The sequence below is a fragment of the Protomyctophum bolini genome (assembly GCF_963924005.1).
Source record: "Protomyctophum bolini genome assembly, chromosome: 5".
In the NCBI taxonomy this organism is placed as follows: domain Eukaryota; kingdom Metazoa; phylum Chordata; class Actinopteri; order Myctophiformes; family Myctophidae; genus Protomyctophum; species Protomyctophum bolini.
Window position 1 is genome coordinate 15,404,844 of NC_137866.1, and position 17,444 is coordinate 15,422,287.

The 17,444-nt window shown below is 46.9% G+C and overlaps 1 protein-coding gene across 1 annotated transcript in view; it reads right to left on the reverse strand.

Moving 5' to 3' along the window:
- LOC308314967 (ERC protein 2-like) overlaps positions 1 to 17,444 on the reverse strand; it is a gene marked incomplete at both ends in the record, with an annotated part of 254,270 nt that overhangs the window by 5,775 nt on the left and 231,051 nt on the right. Inside the window, one exon of the mRNA XM_080762791.1 lies at positions 14,155 to 14,298. Coding sequence (XP_080618917.1) covers positions 14,155 to 14,298 — 144 coding nt within the window. The remainder of the gene's footprint in view (positions 1 to 14,154; positions 14,299 to 17,444) is intronic.

The window sequence follows — 17,444 nt, forward strand, 5'->3', positions numbered from 1 at the left end:
CTTATTGCAGAGAAAAAAAGTTTACAAATATAGCCTAAATTATTAATCATATAGCCTAGCACTCTGTGCTGAAAATAGGTTTAAAATGTTTAATTGAATTGAATTGAATCGTATTGAATATCGTATAGTATATAATATATATAATATCGTATAGTATCAAATCGTATTGAATATCGTATAGTATATAATATATATAATATCGTATAGTATCAAATCATATTGAATATCGTATAGTATATAATAATAATATCGTATAGTATCAAATCATATTGAATATCGTATAGTATATAATATATATAATATTGTATATAGTATCAGATAGTATTGAATATCGTATATAGTATCAAATCGTGACCTTACAATCGGAAGTTGGGATTAGGCGAATCGTGACAGCCCTAATTGTTATATTAGGCCTATCAATAAAATCTCAGTGCTTTGCTAATTCTTTTGGGTGGAGCCCACCAGTGGGTCCCCTACCCCACAGGTTGAGAATCACCTGGCCCTAAACCACTGGTTCCCACACAGGACCCCCAAACTGACACTCATTAGCCCGCGGACCCCTTTGAAAAGACATGCCAGGGACCCCCATAAGAGAAGATTTTTACGGCTCCAGCAGTGATTCTCAACCCGTTTAATTTCAAGGACCAATGCCCTAAAACACTACCACAGATTGCCTGGAGTCAACACCCCCCCCCCCCCCCCCCCCCCTCAGATGGGCAGCTGAGATAAAGGAGGGGGGGGGGGGCTAATGGTGGAGGAAACGAGCCAGTCAGGATCACAGGAGAGGATGTGGCTGCGGATGACTCAGCCTACCAATTACATGTAGCTTCAATTGGAGAGCAGAGCTTTAGATAAGGTGAGAACATTCACACCTTGCATTGGGGGGGGGGGGGAGGGAGAGGAAGGAGGGGGCATGGGCACTTTGGGCAGACAGACGGACAGAGGTGGGAAGTACAGTTAAGTACTGCCACAGTAACTACAATTGTGGGGGACATTTTTTGTGTCCCTTTTGCGATACTTCTCTCTTCTACTCCACTACATATCCAAGCGCGAGAGAGAGAGAGAGAGAGAGAGAGAGAGAGAGAGAGAGAGAGAGAGAGAGAGAGAGAGAGAGAGAGAGACAGAGAGAGAGAGAGGAGTGGACAGAAATACAGACACACACACACACACCAGACCGGTGGTTAGCGTGATAAAGGTAGTATTTTGAGGTTGTGTCCGTCGCACATGGCCTGAGGGGTTTGACACCAGCAGGTGTGAGTGTGTTATAAAGCTGACACCTGTCTTTATTGAGCCACAGCCTGCCTGTACGCTGGACCAACAACTAGACTGTCTGTTGTTCCCTGAGCCTGTACGCTGGACCAACAACTAGACTGTCTGTTGTTCCCTGAGCCTGTACGCTGGACCAACAACTAGACTGTCTGTTGTTCCCTGAGCCTGTACGCTGGACCAACAACTAGACTGTCTGTTGTTCCCTGAGCCTGTACGCTGAACCAACAACTAGACTGTCTGTTGTTCCCTGAGCCTGTACGCTGGACCAACAACTAGACTGTCTGTTGTTCCCTTGTTCCCTGAGCCTGTACGCTGGACCAACAACTAGACTGTCTGTTGTTCCCTGAGCCTGTACGCTGGACCAACAACTAGACTGTCTGTTGTTCCCTGAGCCTGTACGCTGGACCAACAACTAGACTGTCTGTTGTTTGAAGAAATACACTCCTCAATGTCAAATTGTTTCTTTAATGACAAAGATGAAGAAGCCCTGCAGTATAAACAAACAATCAAGGAAAACATTAACTAAAATAAGCAAGCTAATTATCACAAGAAAAAGTAGAAGCAAACAGTTACTCACATAAGAGTGTAAACAAAAGAAAGAGACATAAACTATATCATAGTTCCATATATATGCATAACACAAACAAACTTACAATTATTAGGTGAAGAACCTCCAACCAGCACAACATGCATCTCTGAATGAACATGAAACTGACAACAAACAAAATGGCTCTCTTCTTCACTCACAGAACAGGAAAGCTAAAGATATACTGCCCCTAGTGGACGGCAGACCCTTCATTGTTCCCTGAGCCTGTACGCTGGACCAACAACTAGACTGTCTGTTGTTCCCTGAGCCTGTACGCTGGACCAACAACTAGACTGTCTGTTGTTCCCTGAGCCTGTACGCTGGACCAACAACTAGACTGTCTGTTGTTCCCTGAGCCTGTACGCTGGACCAACAACTAGACTGTCTGTTGTTCCCTGAGCCTATACGCTGGACCAACAACTAGACTGTCTGTTGTTCCCTGAGTCTGTACGCTGGACCAACAACTAGACTGTCTGTTGTTCCCTGAGTCTGTACGCTGGACCAACAACTAGACTGTCTGTTGTTCCCTGAGTCTGTACGCTGGACCAACAACTAGACTGTCTGTTGTTCCCTGAGTCTGTACGCTGGACCAACAACTAGACTGTCTGTTGTTCCCTGAGCCTGTACGCTGGACCAACAACTAGAATGTCTGTTGTTCCCTGAGCCTGTACGCTGGACCAACAACTAGAATGTCTGTTGTTCCCTGAGCCTGTACGCTGGACCAACAACTAGACTGTCTGTTGTTCCCTGAGTCTGTACGCTGGACCAACAACTAGACTGTCTGTTGTTCCCTGAGTCTGTACGCTGGACCAACAACTAGACTGTCTGTTGTTCCCTGAGCCTGTACGCTGGACCAACAACTAGACTGTCTGTTGTTCCCTGAACCTGAACGCTGGACCAACAACTAGACTGTCTGTTGTTCCCTGAGCCTATACGCTGGACCAACAACTAGACTGTCTGTTGTTCCCTGAACCTGAACGCTGGACCAACAACTAGACTGTCTGTTGTTCCCTGAGCCTGTACGCTGGACCAACAACTAGACTGTCTGTTGTTCCCTGAGCCTGTACGCTGGACCAACAACTAGAATGTCTGTTGTTCCCTGAGCCTGTACGCTGGACCAACAACTAGAATGTCTGTTGTTTCCTGAGCCTGTACGCTGGACCAACAACTAGACTGTCTGTTGTTCCCTGAGTCTGTACGCTGGACCAACAACTAGACTGTCTGTTGTTCCCTGAGTCTGTACGCTGGACCAACAACTAGACTGTCTGTTGTTCCCTGAGCCTGTACGCTGGACCAACAACTAGACTGTCTGTTGTTCCCTGAACCTGAACGCTGGACCAACAACTAGACTGTCTGTTGTTCCCTGAGCCTATACGCTGGACCAACAACTAGACTGTCTGTTGTTCCCTGAACCTGAACGCTGGACCAACAACTAGACTGTCTGTTGTTCCCTGAACCTGAACGCTGGACCAACAACTAGACTGTCTGTTGTTCCCTGAACCTGAACGCTGGACCAACAACTAGACTGTCTGTTGTTCCCTGAACCTGAACGCTGGACCAACAACTAGACTGTCTGTTGTTCCCTGAGCCTGTACGCTGGACCAACAACTAGACTGTCTGTTGTTCCCTGAGCCTGTACGCTGGACCAACAACTAGACTGTCTGTTGTTCCCTGAGCCTGTACGCTGGACCAACAACTAGACTGTCTGTTGTTCCCTGAGCCTGAACGCTGGACCAACAACTAGACTGTCTGTTGTTCCCTGAGCCTGAACGCTGGACCAACAACTAGACTGTCTGTTGTTCCCTGAGCCTGAACGCTGGACCAACAACTAGACTGTCTGTTGTTCCCTGAACCTGAACGCTGGACCAACAACTAGACTGTCTGTTGTTCCCTGAGCCTGAACGCTGGACCAACAACTAGACTGTCTGTTGTTCCCTGAGCCTGAACGCTGGACCAACAACTAGACTGTCTGTTGTTCCCTGAGTCTGTACGCTGGACCAACAACTAGACTGTCTGTTGTTCCCTGAGCCTGAACGCTGGACCAACAACTAGACTGTCTGTTGTTCCCTGAGCCTGAACGCTGGACCAACAACTAGACTGTCTGTTGTTCCCTGAGCCTGTACGCTGGACCAACAACTAGACTGTCTGTTGTTCCCTGAGCCTGTACACTGGACCAACAACTAGACTGTCTGTTGTTCCCTGAGCCTGTACGCTGGACCAACAACTAGACTGTCTATCACAAGTTCCCAAACAAAGTGCAGAGCAGTGGTGCATGGGAAAAAGTACTCAAATGTTGTGCTTAAAAGCCCGGAATAAAACATTTACTTGATAAGTACAAAAGTATTGGCGAAAGTAAATGTACTCATTATGCATAACGTCCCCTTTCAACTTTACATGTGTACAGATCTTTTGAAAAAAGCAGATCTACAAGCTCACAATGCATCGCATCATGACACAATGTCACCTTTCACCACTAACACCAAGCTGGCACTGTTACTGCCGTGAGACAAGTCCATGCTTTTGTACAGCTTGATGTACAAGTACATACCCCAGCCACGAATTACAAGTACACTGTACACCGCCGCGGGTCGACCCGTAGCCAGGCAGGCCAGGGGCGGGTTAATAAATGTTCACTTTTTTGGCGGGGAGGTTCAAGGCTGGCTGGGCCGGGTCAAATACTAATGGCCAGGTCGACCTGTAACCTGCCAGTCAGGTCAAATTGTTCATAAATGCGGGCAACCGTGGGTCGTTTCCCCCCCAAGAATAGCATCACTAACTCCCTGGCATGACTCTAGGTATGTCACAGGGACATACCCACAATCCAACACTCCATACTGAGTGCCAAGCAGGGAGGCAAAGCACAGGTCTAGGACGCACCATACTAAATCCTCCTAAACCGCATGTGCTTACAACCACGCCCGCTTCTGTGGCCAACGTGGAAGTGCCGTCTCGGCTACAACAGCTGCACGCTATGTTTTGGGCTGATGAGGTATAGTTTTTGACCGCGAAGGAGGCCCGCCGTCTCAAGCGAACTTGAGCCGCGAGAGACACCACGGAGCAAAGCTACGGCGAGCTGGAGTGGCCGTGCCGGAGTTTGATTGAGCCGACTCGACTTCGAGTTACGTCCACGAAAGGCTCAGAATCAAAAATCTGCTTTTGGGGTTGAGCGTTTGGCCCAAAAGGCCTGTGGCCTGTATGCATGTCAAACTGGGGGTACCTAAAAAAAGGTAAAGATTGACAACCATTTTGGTCTATAGAGAACTACTGAGTTACCGTGAACACACAGACTTTGTACTTTTGGTTGTTTTCGCCGGACTAGTAGCTTCTTTTAATACCGAGATTTAAGGGCTCCACAAAGAATAATTCACAAAACTAATTTGTGGCCAAGGGGTCAAGCAGGCTAATGCATGTTTAGTCCCTGCTGCTAATCTAATAAGAAGCATATTACCAAGTTCCTGGTAGAGTGTACCTAATCACAACCATATTTGGTTGGTAGAAGATGCCAAAAGCTTGTGTGTGTGTGTGTGTGTGTGTGTGTGTGTGTGTGTTTGGATAGTTAATGAGCACGGCCACAAACACAGTTGAATGTAGTGATGAATGGCTCCTGGAACAGTCTTACTGTGTGGTCAGACTCATCCCACTCTGGTCATCCAGAGCCCATTTAGAAGCTAGGCATGCTCGAGCACACGCACACGCACACACACACACGCACGCACACACACACACACACACACACACACACACACACACACACACACACACACACACACACGCACACGCACACACACGCGCGCTAACAGCGATGATGGGCTCCGAGTCTGACACTTACTACCAGTGGTGGAAGTATGCATTTACATTTATTTGTACTTTGCTCGAGTATTTTCAATTTCCACTACTGTAACTTCTACTCCACTACATCTCGGGTCCATATACTATATACTATCTCTACTGTAACTTCTACTCCACTACATCTCGGGTCCATAGTACTACGTATATACTATCTCTTACTATTACTGTAACTTCTACTCCACTACATCTCGGGTCCATAGTACTATATACTATCTCTACTGTAACTTCTACTCCACTACATCTCGGGTCCATAGTACTACGTATATACTATCTCTACTGTAACTTCTACTCCACTACATCTCGGGTCCATAGTACTATATACTATCTCTTACTATTAGGCCTACTGCTTTTACCATGGCACCATCAGAGGGCAGAGGTCAGAGGTGCGTCAGGCAGAAATGCCCAGACTTTACCAGTTATTTCGTAGATTTTGATTAGTATTACAAAACATACATTAACCACTTCAGCACTTTATACATTTCGCGCCATTTTCATGAGAAATGAAACATTCTGCCCAAGGAGTACATTCTGCTTTTGGTACGTTAAGTACATTTTGATGCCAATACTTGTGTAGACCTTCTTTTACTCATGTACATTTTGAATTCCAGACTTCTACTTGTAACAGAGTATTTCTATATTGCAGTATTGACACTTTTACTTAATTAAAACATTTGAGTACTTTTTCCACCACTGACGCAAACACATGCGCACGTGCTAAAGGCGATGCTAACATACATGCCAAACATGCACATTTCGGACATGAGAACGTGTGCTTCGTCCTTATACATCGACATTCCTGCGTGTGTGTGCGTGGCGTGCGTGCGTGTGGAACTAGCGCGTAGTGGAATGTGTGCGTAATTAGTGTTAATTAGTGGTTGTGCAGAGTAAACAACTCGGTAATGGCCTCCAGGCCTGCCTGTGGAGCACATACACACAGGTGGTACTATTAGGAGGAGAGGAGAGGAGAGGAGAGGAGAGGAGAGGAGAGGAGAGGAGAGGAGAGGAGAGGAGAGGACAGGAGAGGAGAGGAGAGGAGAGGAGAGGAGAGGAGAGGAGAGGAGAGGACCCCTACACATCTTGATACAGTGCTGTACAAAAGCATCAACAATAGACTGTTGCCTGCATGTCATTTCTGTGTAACAAACAATTCAATCAATCAGACGGTATACAAACTCTGCGATGCATTTTGAGCTTTTAAATTAAAAATAAATATGATGTACAGTACAAGGTTTCCACGTTCCACCCAACCGCAATGATATCAACTGTGGGCGCGCGTGTGTTTGTTGTGCGTGCGTTTGTGCGTGTCTGTGTGCGTGTTTGTGCCTGTGTGCGTGTTTGTGCCTGTGTGCGCATGTGTGTGTGTGTGTGTGTGTGTGTGTGTGTGTGTGTGTGTGTGTGTGTGTGTGTGTGTGTGTCGGAGCGAAGCTGTCAGTGTAAACATGGCACTGATGATCCCAGCTCTGTGGTCACACAGCTGCATGCATCCAGTGGTGGAAGAAGTACTCACACATGTTGTACTACTTAAGTAAAAGTATCAATACTGCAGTGTAGAAATGCTTTTGCTACGTAGTAAGTAGTAGTCTGAAATTCAAAACTGATTCGAGTAAAAGTATCAAAAGTATTGGTATGAAAATGTACTTAAAGTAGTGCCAAAAGTGCTCATTGTGCATAATAGGATCCATTTGACGAGTATGAAATATCTTTTTGAAAATAGACGATCTACAAGTATCTCATTACCATGAGGCCCATCGCACAGGCCTGCTCTCGCTGTGGCCAATCACAGGCCTGCTCTCGCTGTGGCCAATCACAGGCCTGCTCTCACTGTGGCCAATCACAGCCAGACGTGTATTAACACATGTGGACTCGGTAGGAGAGGAGAGGAGGGGGGGGGGGGGTGGGGACACAGGAGAAAGGCCTTAAACAAACAGAGACCACACAACCACACACACACTCCTTTAATCAGAGCCTCTGACTGCACTGCACCGGGGATGTGGCTGTGTGTGTGTGTGTGTGTGTGTGTGTGTGTGTGTGAGAGAGAGAGAGACATGGGGCCATCTTGAGTGATGACCAATTATATGTAGAAATTAAGTATAAAAATGGGAGGATTGCTCCTGAACCGGAAAAATCATCCGTGTCATTTTAGATTTGTGCGTGGAATAATAATAATAATACAACAAAAAAGCAGATATACAAGCGTCACCTTTTGCCCAATCTGGGAACACATCGTCAAAAAAAAGGAAAAAAATAGGGGGGTGTCACCAAACAGAATGTCGATAGCAGGATGTTGCCTGTTTGCTCCGCCTTAGGCCCGTCCTCTTCCGGCGGGACGCCTATGTTTTCATTACCACTAACAACAACAATGCTCACAAGTTCAGTAACGTATAGCTCTGAATCTGTTCTTGGGAGAGATACGTTTTTGCCATGCTGTGCAACAGTGTCTCACTCCCCAACAGGCAAATTGTGACTTATAGTGACCAAACGTCAAGTTGTGCTTTGAATGCGGGTATGGCATATATTGACTTTCCGAGACTTCCCCGATTGGCAATGATTGTGAGCTTGTAAATCTGCTATTTTTGAGAATATTTGAAAAGAATCTTGAATCTTTAGGGTTAAGATGGTTAGATGTTATTTCATAGGTCTCTCTCCTCTCTCACACACTGTTAAAACTCTGATGATACATAGCGTACGGGTCAATATGGTTACACACATTGTGTACACTGTACACTCTCTGAGTTACAACTGTTTACTCTGTATTGCATAGTCATGGTTACAGTGCGTCTGTGTGTGGGGGGTGCAGTGTGTGTGTGTGTGTGTGTGTGTGTGTGTGTGTGTGTGTGTGTGTGTGTGTGTGTGTGTGTGTGTGTGGTGGAAAAAGTACTCAAATGTTCTCAAAGAAAAAGTCCAGAATTCAAAATGTACTGAGTAAGTACAAAGGTATTGACATAAAAATGTACTTAAAAGTATGAAAAGTAAAAGTAGGCCTACTCATTATGCAGAATGTCCCGTTTCAAGTTTTCAAATCGTTTGAAAATAGCAGATCTAAAAGCTCACACTGTGTCGCTGGTGTTATTGGATCCAAGATCCAACAAGATGGTAAAAAATATATAATACTCAATTAACACGTTGACGGCTTTAGATTAAAAGGTGACATATACCGAGGCTGCCGAGCTTGTTTAATTACCTTTGGAGCATATGCCAAAGTATTTGCGCCTTTGATCCATGAAAATCGCCCTGAAAATACTCGTCTAACCGAAAGATATTCCACCGTCGCGCTGCGAGACAACAACAAGCAGTGAGGGCTGCTGGAGTCCAGTTGAAACTACCGTTCACTTGCATTGAACTCATTTTCCCAGAAGCCCTTGCAGCCCAGGGCACGGGTCGATTTCCGCGAGAAATCCACTATTTCTTTTTAATTATAAAAAAACGGCGAATTAAACACATAAAACAAATAGCGGGTTTAGCGTATATATTACGCAGGGCAGAATGAAACACATAAAACAAATAGCGGGTTTAGCGTATATGTTACGCAGGGCAGAATGAAACACATAAAACAAATAGCGGGTTTAGCGTATATATTACGCAGGGCAGAAGCATGGATTAAATAGCGTCGAAAGCGGGTTGTGCAGCAAAAGTACAAATAGGCCTACTTCAAAATTGTTCTTGAGTAAATGTACTTTACACCACTGATGTGTGTGGCTCTGTGTGTGTGTGTGTGTGTGTGTGTGTATGCGTGGGTGTGTTAGTGTGAGTGTGTGTGCACTGCATTCCCATGGTATCCCTGCTGACCTGGCATCGCGGCTTAGATCTCTGCAGTGTGCGTGTGTGCGTGTGCATGTATGTGTGTGCGTACACTCGCGTGCGTGCATGCGTGTGTGCGTGCACGTGTAACACGGTGACCTTGCTCTAAGCAGACATATTGTTTTACACCGGGCCTTCCTTTCGGCGCGGCGCGTCTCCTGACCACCCCACCATCCATCTTATCAGCCACCGGGGCGAGAGAGAGAGAGAGAGAGAGAGACGCGCACACACACTACACCTCTGAGAGTCTCAGATCCATCTCTTCAGAGCTTCAAAGCTGGTGTCTGGCTGCTGAACATCCATCAAGCGCCAGTGGAAGCGCTTTGAGAAGAATTCCCACATGGAGACACATTTATTCTGCCTCTCTCCTCAGGAAGTCCCAACGCTACACTCTGCTCTGGGCGCGTCTACCACTCTTGTGTGTGTGTGTGTGTCTTGTCTGGGAGAGGGTGTGCGTGCGTGAACGCACGCGCGTGCGCGCGTATGTGTCCACGTGCGTATGTGTTTAAGTTTCAAAGAGCATGTATGTCTACAGTATAACGTGTTGCGTGCTGACAAAGGCGAATGTCTCCACGGAGGCTAGCCTGGAGACTCTCTCAAGGATGGGAAAACGCAACGTTTGTCTGAGCACTGTCTGCTCTGTGATCACGCCACCCACACACACACACACACACACACACACACACACACACACACACACACACACACACACACACACACACACACACACACACACACACACACACACACACACACACACACACACACACACACACACACACACACACACAGAGGAGGAGGTATGTTGGGGGGGCGGGGTCAGGGGGGTCAGTGCTATCTGTAAATCTATCTGCTGTCCACACAGATCAGTTTCCCCCCTCCGAGACTCAGAGTCCCATAATTCTTTGGCATTTCCTGGTTCCGTTTCCTCCCGGGCACCGCACTGCCCCTCTCTCTGCACTCAGGAGCTCTCTGGCTCTGATATGTGTGTCAATGGGTCAGAAGACAGGGAGGGTTAGAGGGGCGCTGAGCCCCAATATCAAACAGAGGAACCCCCCCCCTCACACACACACACACACACCCCGCCCCCAGGGAGGACCCCCCCACCCCTCCACGCCCCTCCCCCGTCTGTGCAGAGTCCATCCAAGTGGGATTTCGTCGCCACCGTCGTGCCGCAACCATGTGTCTTTGATGAATTGAGTGTCAGAGCGCGACACCCGAGCGCAGCCAAACATTCTACTGGGTCTCTTCGCCACTAGTCCCTCGCTGACATTTTAGTTTTTGTCATCATACTGTAGCTTTGTTTATATTTCGTTTATATTTAGTTTTCGTCAGGGAAAAAAGGCAGTCGCCATAGTTCTACTGGATGAAAACGACACCGTGTTGTTATTTTAATGACACGCGGCGCTCCTCTCCTCTCCCAAAAGTTGAACTATGATCTGCTTCAAGCTTGTTGGGCGCCGAATCTTTGACGTATAGAAATGCATGCCAGGAAAGCATGCAGGAGCATGTGTTCATTTTTGTTGACTATAGCAGTGTTAATTTCATCTACTGCGCTAATTTACGACTGAAAACAAAAACACAAAAAGTTAGATAAGAGGTCCCCCCCTCCCCACACACACACACACACACACACACACACACACACACACACACACACACTCCCTGTAAGAGCTTTGGTTACAAACGACAGAACATGAATGGATGGCTCTACAACAACATGCTGCTTCCACAGGGTCCGCTAGAGTATATATAGGATGTGTTTGTGCTTAGCACGCTGTGTTTACTCTGGGTTTTACTGCCGTGTGTGTGTGTGTGTGTGTGTGTGTGTGTGTGTGTGTGTGTGTGTGTGTGTGTGTGTGTGTGCGTGTGTGTGTGCGTGTGTGCGTGCGTGTGTGTACGTGCGGTCACGTGCCTGCCTTGTACTTGTACCGTAATCACAAGGCTTTCATTTTTCTACTTCAGATTATACATGGTGTTAAGTGTCTATAATATCCTGGTGTTTTTTCTGTGGCTGCGCGGCGTTGCAAAGCAACAACCACCGTCGTCAGATCATCATCATCATCAGGTGCCGTAACCGCCGGTCATACCCGTAAGTAACCCGCTGGTGGAAACATGACGCACCGCATGGCGATAAACAGATAATAGGCCTTCCTTGAAATTCTTAGAATTGTACCCCCCACCCCAGGAACAGTTTACCGTTTTACGAGACGCGTACACACACACACACACACACACACACACACCGACCCCATCGACCATCTGTTGACTTTTAAACCCAACATTGCTTCCCAGAAGCCCTCTTGATGACTAAGTACTGTAGGTTGCATATTTGGACTCCTTGCAGCTAGCTCGTTAGCGTTAGCATCCAGTGACCCCGGTGACACACCCACACAATGTACCGACATCCGTCCCATAGCCTCGGGGGGTCGCATAGAGTACAATGTACCGACATCAAACCCATAGCCTGGGGGGGGGTCGTATACTGTAACGCCATCCGTCCCATAGCCAGGTGTCTCGTATACTGTGCCCAATCGCATCTGGATTCCCGTGTGTGGGGGCGAGTGACTGTCTGTGTGTGTGTGTGTGTGTGTATTATATTACTTGTGAGGGCCAAAAGTCCAAACAAGTATATAGCATCATTTGAGAAATTACATTGTGAGGACCATTTTATTCCTGGTCCTCTGTATACAAGCTCGCAACGCATGCGAGGTTGTGCACTGTGGTGTGTGAGGAACCGGCGAGCAAATACGCATAAGGGATCTGTGTGTCCTCACAAGTATTGTAATCCCAACACTTGTGTGAGATGGTATGTCTTTGTGTGTGTGTGTGTGTGTGTGTGTGTGTGTGTGCGTGGGCAGAGATGCCAGACAGAAGAGGATCAAGCGGGTGGTGATTCAGCGGTGATCCACATACCAGCGTGATCCTGACGTCTGGTCCTCATTGCGTCTAAATGGCAGTGATTGCATGGAGGCAGGCGAGGAGGAGAAGGCCATGTGTTTATGTCCCTCTGCTATTGAATCATGAGCTTCTGCAGCTCGCCCGCCAGGCTTTGGCTCGGCGGCGGCGGCGGTGGCGGTGACTAACTAGTGTACCTGCGGTCTGGTGGGGGGGTCGGGGGGGGGGGGGAGCGATGGCGGTCTATTCTCTTTATTACCAGAAATGATTAACCTTTGGCTGTTGCCTGGTTTGGGGAGTTCACGCAGTCTGCCCAAGAGGCTGCTGCGCCTTAATGCAGACAAGGCCGGGGCGGTCTGCATCGGGTTTGCATTTGTGTCTCTCTCTCTCTCTCTCTCTCTCTCTGACACACAAACCCTGCGGGTCTGTTACGAGAAAAAAGTCCGGTAATCAGAATGTACTTGAGTAAAAAGGGACAAAAGTATTGGCATCGAAATATACTTGAAGTACCGAGTAAAATTACTCATTATGCAGAATGTCCCATTTGTGTGTATTAACATCTTTTGAAGATCCACAAGCTAACAATGCATCACATCACGACGCGTTGTGAGCTTGTAGATCTGCCAAAGGGTTAATGTATGTTTTGTAATAATTCAAATATACAAAGTAACTAATAACTAAAGTTTTAATTTTATTGTAGTGGAGTAAAAAGTACAACATCTGCTTCTGAGATGTATAGCAGAAGTAAAAGTATTGAAAATCAGAAAAATTGGAAATAATCTAGAAAAGAGAAAGTACCTCAAAATTGTACATAAGTACAGTACTTGAGTACATGTACCAAGTTATTTTCCACCACTGACCGTCCTCTGCGCGTACATGCACACACACACACACACACACACACACACACACACACACACACACACACACACACACACACACACAAAGACATACCATCTCACACACGTGTTGGGATTACAATACTCCCCCAAGTACAACCACGTGGAAACCCTCCGGGGCTGAAGTGTGTTCCCGTCATGTGTGAGCCGTTGGACGTCTCAGAACCGCCTGTCAAACAACCTGACCGTAAATATCTTATACGTACGGCATATGATATGAGGCCGTGTACCGCAGGGGGCTTCTGACCAGCGGATGAGGAGGAGGGGGAGGGGGAGTGCTTTTGGATATCGATGTCCGTGAGCGGTTATTGAAGTCCGCCAACGTTGGAAACCTACTACAGTATCGACTGCTGCTGTGCTCAAATGTCCTGTCATCTGCGTTGTTAGCATGATGTTATATGTAAGCCTTGGCCAAGCACGTGGCCCAATCTCCTGTTTCTGTAGCCTGAGGCGGCTCCATGTACAAGTACACCCTGCCACCCCTGGACATGATGTACAAGTACACCCTGCCACCCCTAGACATGATGTACAAGTACACCCTGCCACCCCTAGACATGATGTACAAGTACACCCTGCCACCCCTAGACATGATGTACAAGTACGCCCGCCCCCTGGACATGAATACACCCTGAATATGTCTAAAACGGAAGGAAAATTTGCTGTCAAAATGAATAAAACATTAAGGCAGACTTTCATGAAACAGACCTATATGTTAACGACCGGGTGATTCATTAAAGGTTAGTGGAAAAAACTCCCGCAGTGAAGTCAGTTTGAAAACTTCCGCACTAAATGTGTTAATTAAATAAATGCTTGGCAGTCACATGTGGTGGGCATGGGGAGGAGGGGGGTCTGTACCTGTTGTTTGAGCTGGTGCATGAGCCGGTCCTTCTCCCTCTTGAGCGCCATCACCTCCTCCTGGGCCTTCTTGCGATGGTTGGAGGACAGCTCCAGCAAGGCGATGTTAGCGTCCTTCTCACTGATGGCTGCCAGGAGAGCTTGCTGCCTGTGTGGGAGGGGGGGGGGGGACGTTAGGAGGAACAGCACGGTACAGCAGTGTGTGTGTGTGGGAGGGGGGGGGGGGCGTTAGGAGGAACAGCAGTGGTTCCCAAACCCCCAATTGAAAGGATATGCCAGGGACCCCCATAACATAAGAGAAGATTTAAGCGGGTTGAGAATCACTGCTAGGGCTTATGGCTCTAGCAGTGATTCTCAACCTGTCTAATTTCAAGGACCCTCAATTTGACATGCATTAGTCTACGGATCCCCATTTAATTTAATTTCTATCTCTGGGACCCCAATTTATATTGTAAAATCAATGTTAATGTAACTCTGAGAGTGTACAAATGGAATCAAATGGACCCGTTAGGGTCCATTTATGTATTACAGACCCATAAGGGTCTATTTGGTTCCAAACTACCATTTAGCTGGGGACCCCCTGGAACTCCCTCAAGGACCCCTGGGGGTCCCCACTTTGGGAACCACTGTGGTACACTGATTGATAGAATAGTCAGAAATGTAAAACAGCACGTGGTAGGTCTACAGTCAGACATTAAGGCTAAAAGGATAAAACATAATACAAATAAAAAAGATTCTGGGGACTTTCCATCATGGTCCAATAAAATAAATGACTGCACACATTCTTGGGAACTTAATCTTTGCTTCTGGGGGGTCCCTGGAACAAAGAAATGTAGAGATTGGGGTCCATGACCAAATCCTTTGAGAAACACTCATACAGAAAACAGTTTCAGAACTGATTTGAAAGAATTGGCCTCAGACTTGATTTACAAAGTGTCGCAATGGGGTTGTGAGCTTGACTGGCCGTTTTCACTATACTTTTGTGTGCATAGTGTAATTCCACAAAGAATAAAAAGACATAAGATGTTTAATTTGTTATTTGTTTTGTGCACCCACTTCAAATAGACAGCATGGTCCGTCATAAGTCAATTAAGTCATGAAAGCCTGATGTCAGAAATAACAACACCATACATACAATATACTGTACGGTATATCAAAGTAAGAAGTTAGACAACGAGAAAGCCACAACCCACAACTGGATATTGCATGTGCATGTGTCTGTGTCTCTGTGTGTGTGTGTGTGTGTGTGTGTGTGTGTGTGTGTGTGTGTGTGTGTGTGTGTGTGTGTGTGTGTGTGTGTGTGTGTGTGTGTGTGTGTGTGTGTGTGTGTGTACGCTCGCTCCGCATGCGTGCGTGCGTTGGGAGTGTGTATGCATTATTGTAACTTTTGTGGTTTTTTAAACATAAATTAGCGCCCTACTTGATACAGCGTCACACAAAGGCATCAAAAGTAGCAGATGCAAGAAGCAACACGTTTCGAGCTTGTAGATCTGCTACTTTTGATGCTTTTCTATTTGAATGGTGAAAGGGAACAGATTCCACATTTCCACCCGACAGAGACCATATGCATATACTATTATTTCAGTCTCTTCAGACTCAAATCATTAAGAATAAAGATGAAACGCGGTTTCCTGCCCGAGAGCAACAACAAAGACGCTGTCTTTTCTCGTCTAGAATACTTAGACGAGCTGGTGCGTGGCTAGACGAACAGACAGGTGGCTTGGACGGGTGGGTGGGTTCTCTTTTTTCTCATCCTCCTTTACATTATACAGTACGTACATCCACTCATAACACACGCCCTCCATTACTAACTCCACAGCCTGCCGTAAACACAGACAGACAGAGATTCCACAGCTCCTCGTTTGAAGTGGTTCTGGTTAAGTGCAGTATTAGCTGCACCTCCCGGGTGACTCACGGCCATGTTTAGTGGTGTAATGGAGCCTTAATGGGGCAATCTGGGGCGGATATGACATCTTTCCCCCCCTTCTCTCTCCCTGTCACCGCCGGTTAAACAGGTGCAGTGTGGGTATTATACACCACGCACGCGGGCGCGCGCACACACACACACACACACACACACACACACACACACACACACACACACACACACACACACACACACACACACACACACACACACACACACACACACACACACACACACACACACACACACACACACACACACGTGCACACACACACACACACACGTGCACACACACACACACACTACTGCAGAACCAACTGATTGTCACAAAGGTCACCGCGAGTATAGACTTTTTGGGAAATTTGAAGCAAAAAAGGAAGTGAGTATGCATGAGTGTACGTGTGTGTGTGTGTGTGTGTGTGTGTGTGTGTGTGTGTGTGTGTGTGTGTGTGTGTGTGTGTGTGTGTCATTAAAATCTTCATCATCACACAGGATGCCATTAATCCGCGTGTGTGACAAACAAAAGTGGTCTCTCCGCCCATCTCTAGGGCAACAAGAGAACAAACAGGAGATAAATGCTTCTGAGAAACATGCATGTACACACACACACACACACACACACACACACACACACACACACGCCCACGCACCCATTAAGGTTCAACCACTCGTTCCATTATCAAGCGTTTGGTCATGTCTGAAAGTACGTCAGACATGCAGCATGGTGTTGGTCCATGCAGGACATCACATGGAGGAGTCATGCATAATCACCCCAGCAGTATAGTCAGCTGTCAGACTGCTGATTGAATAAGTGTTTCTAATCAAACGTGCTTTTCTACACACCAATCACAGCTCTCAACCATGTGGTCCCTTTGAATATGGCTTCCTCGCTCACTTTGAATCCTGAACCCGTAATGAAATCACCACTCAACGGCATCACAGTGATGTCAGCACAAACACGTCCTTCAAAATGAAACAAAATGTCATTCAGCTACTTTTACCAACTGCCTGTAGGAACTGCTGAAGATTAGTTGTCAACACTGACACACTGTCGAACACACTGGCGTGTAGCTGAACACACTGTCTGCTGTGTAGCTGAACACACTGTCTACTGTGTAGCTGAACACACTGTCTGTCTGCTGTGTAGCTAAACACAGTGTCTGCTGTGTAGCTGAACACACTGTCTGTCTGCTGTGTAGCTGAACACACTGTCTGTCTGCTGTGTAAATCTAATGGATGGCGTGAGTGCACTGGGCTGAGGTCATGTTCACAGAGCTGCTCTGGTCCCATTGTTGTTGTACGTGGTGTGGAAGTGAAGTGGGTTCTGGTTCACTCCAGTGACCATCACAGTGCGCGTGCGTGT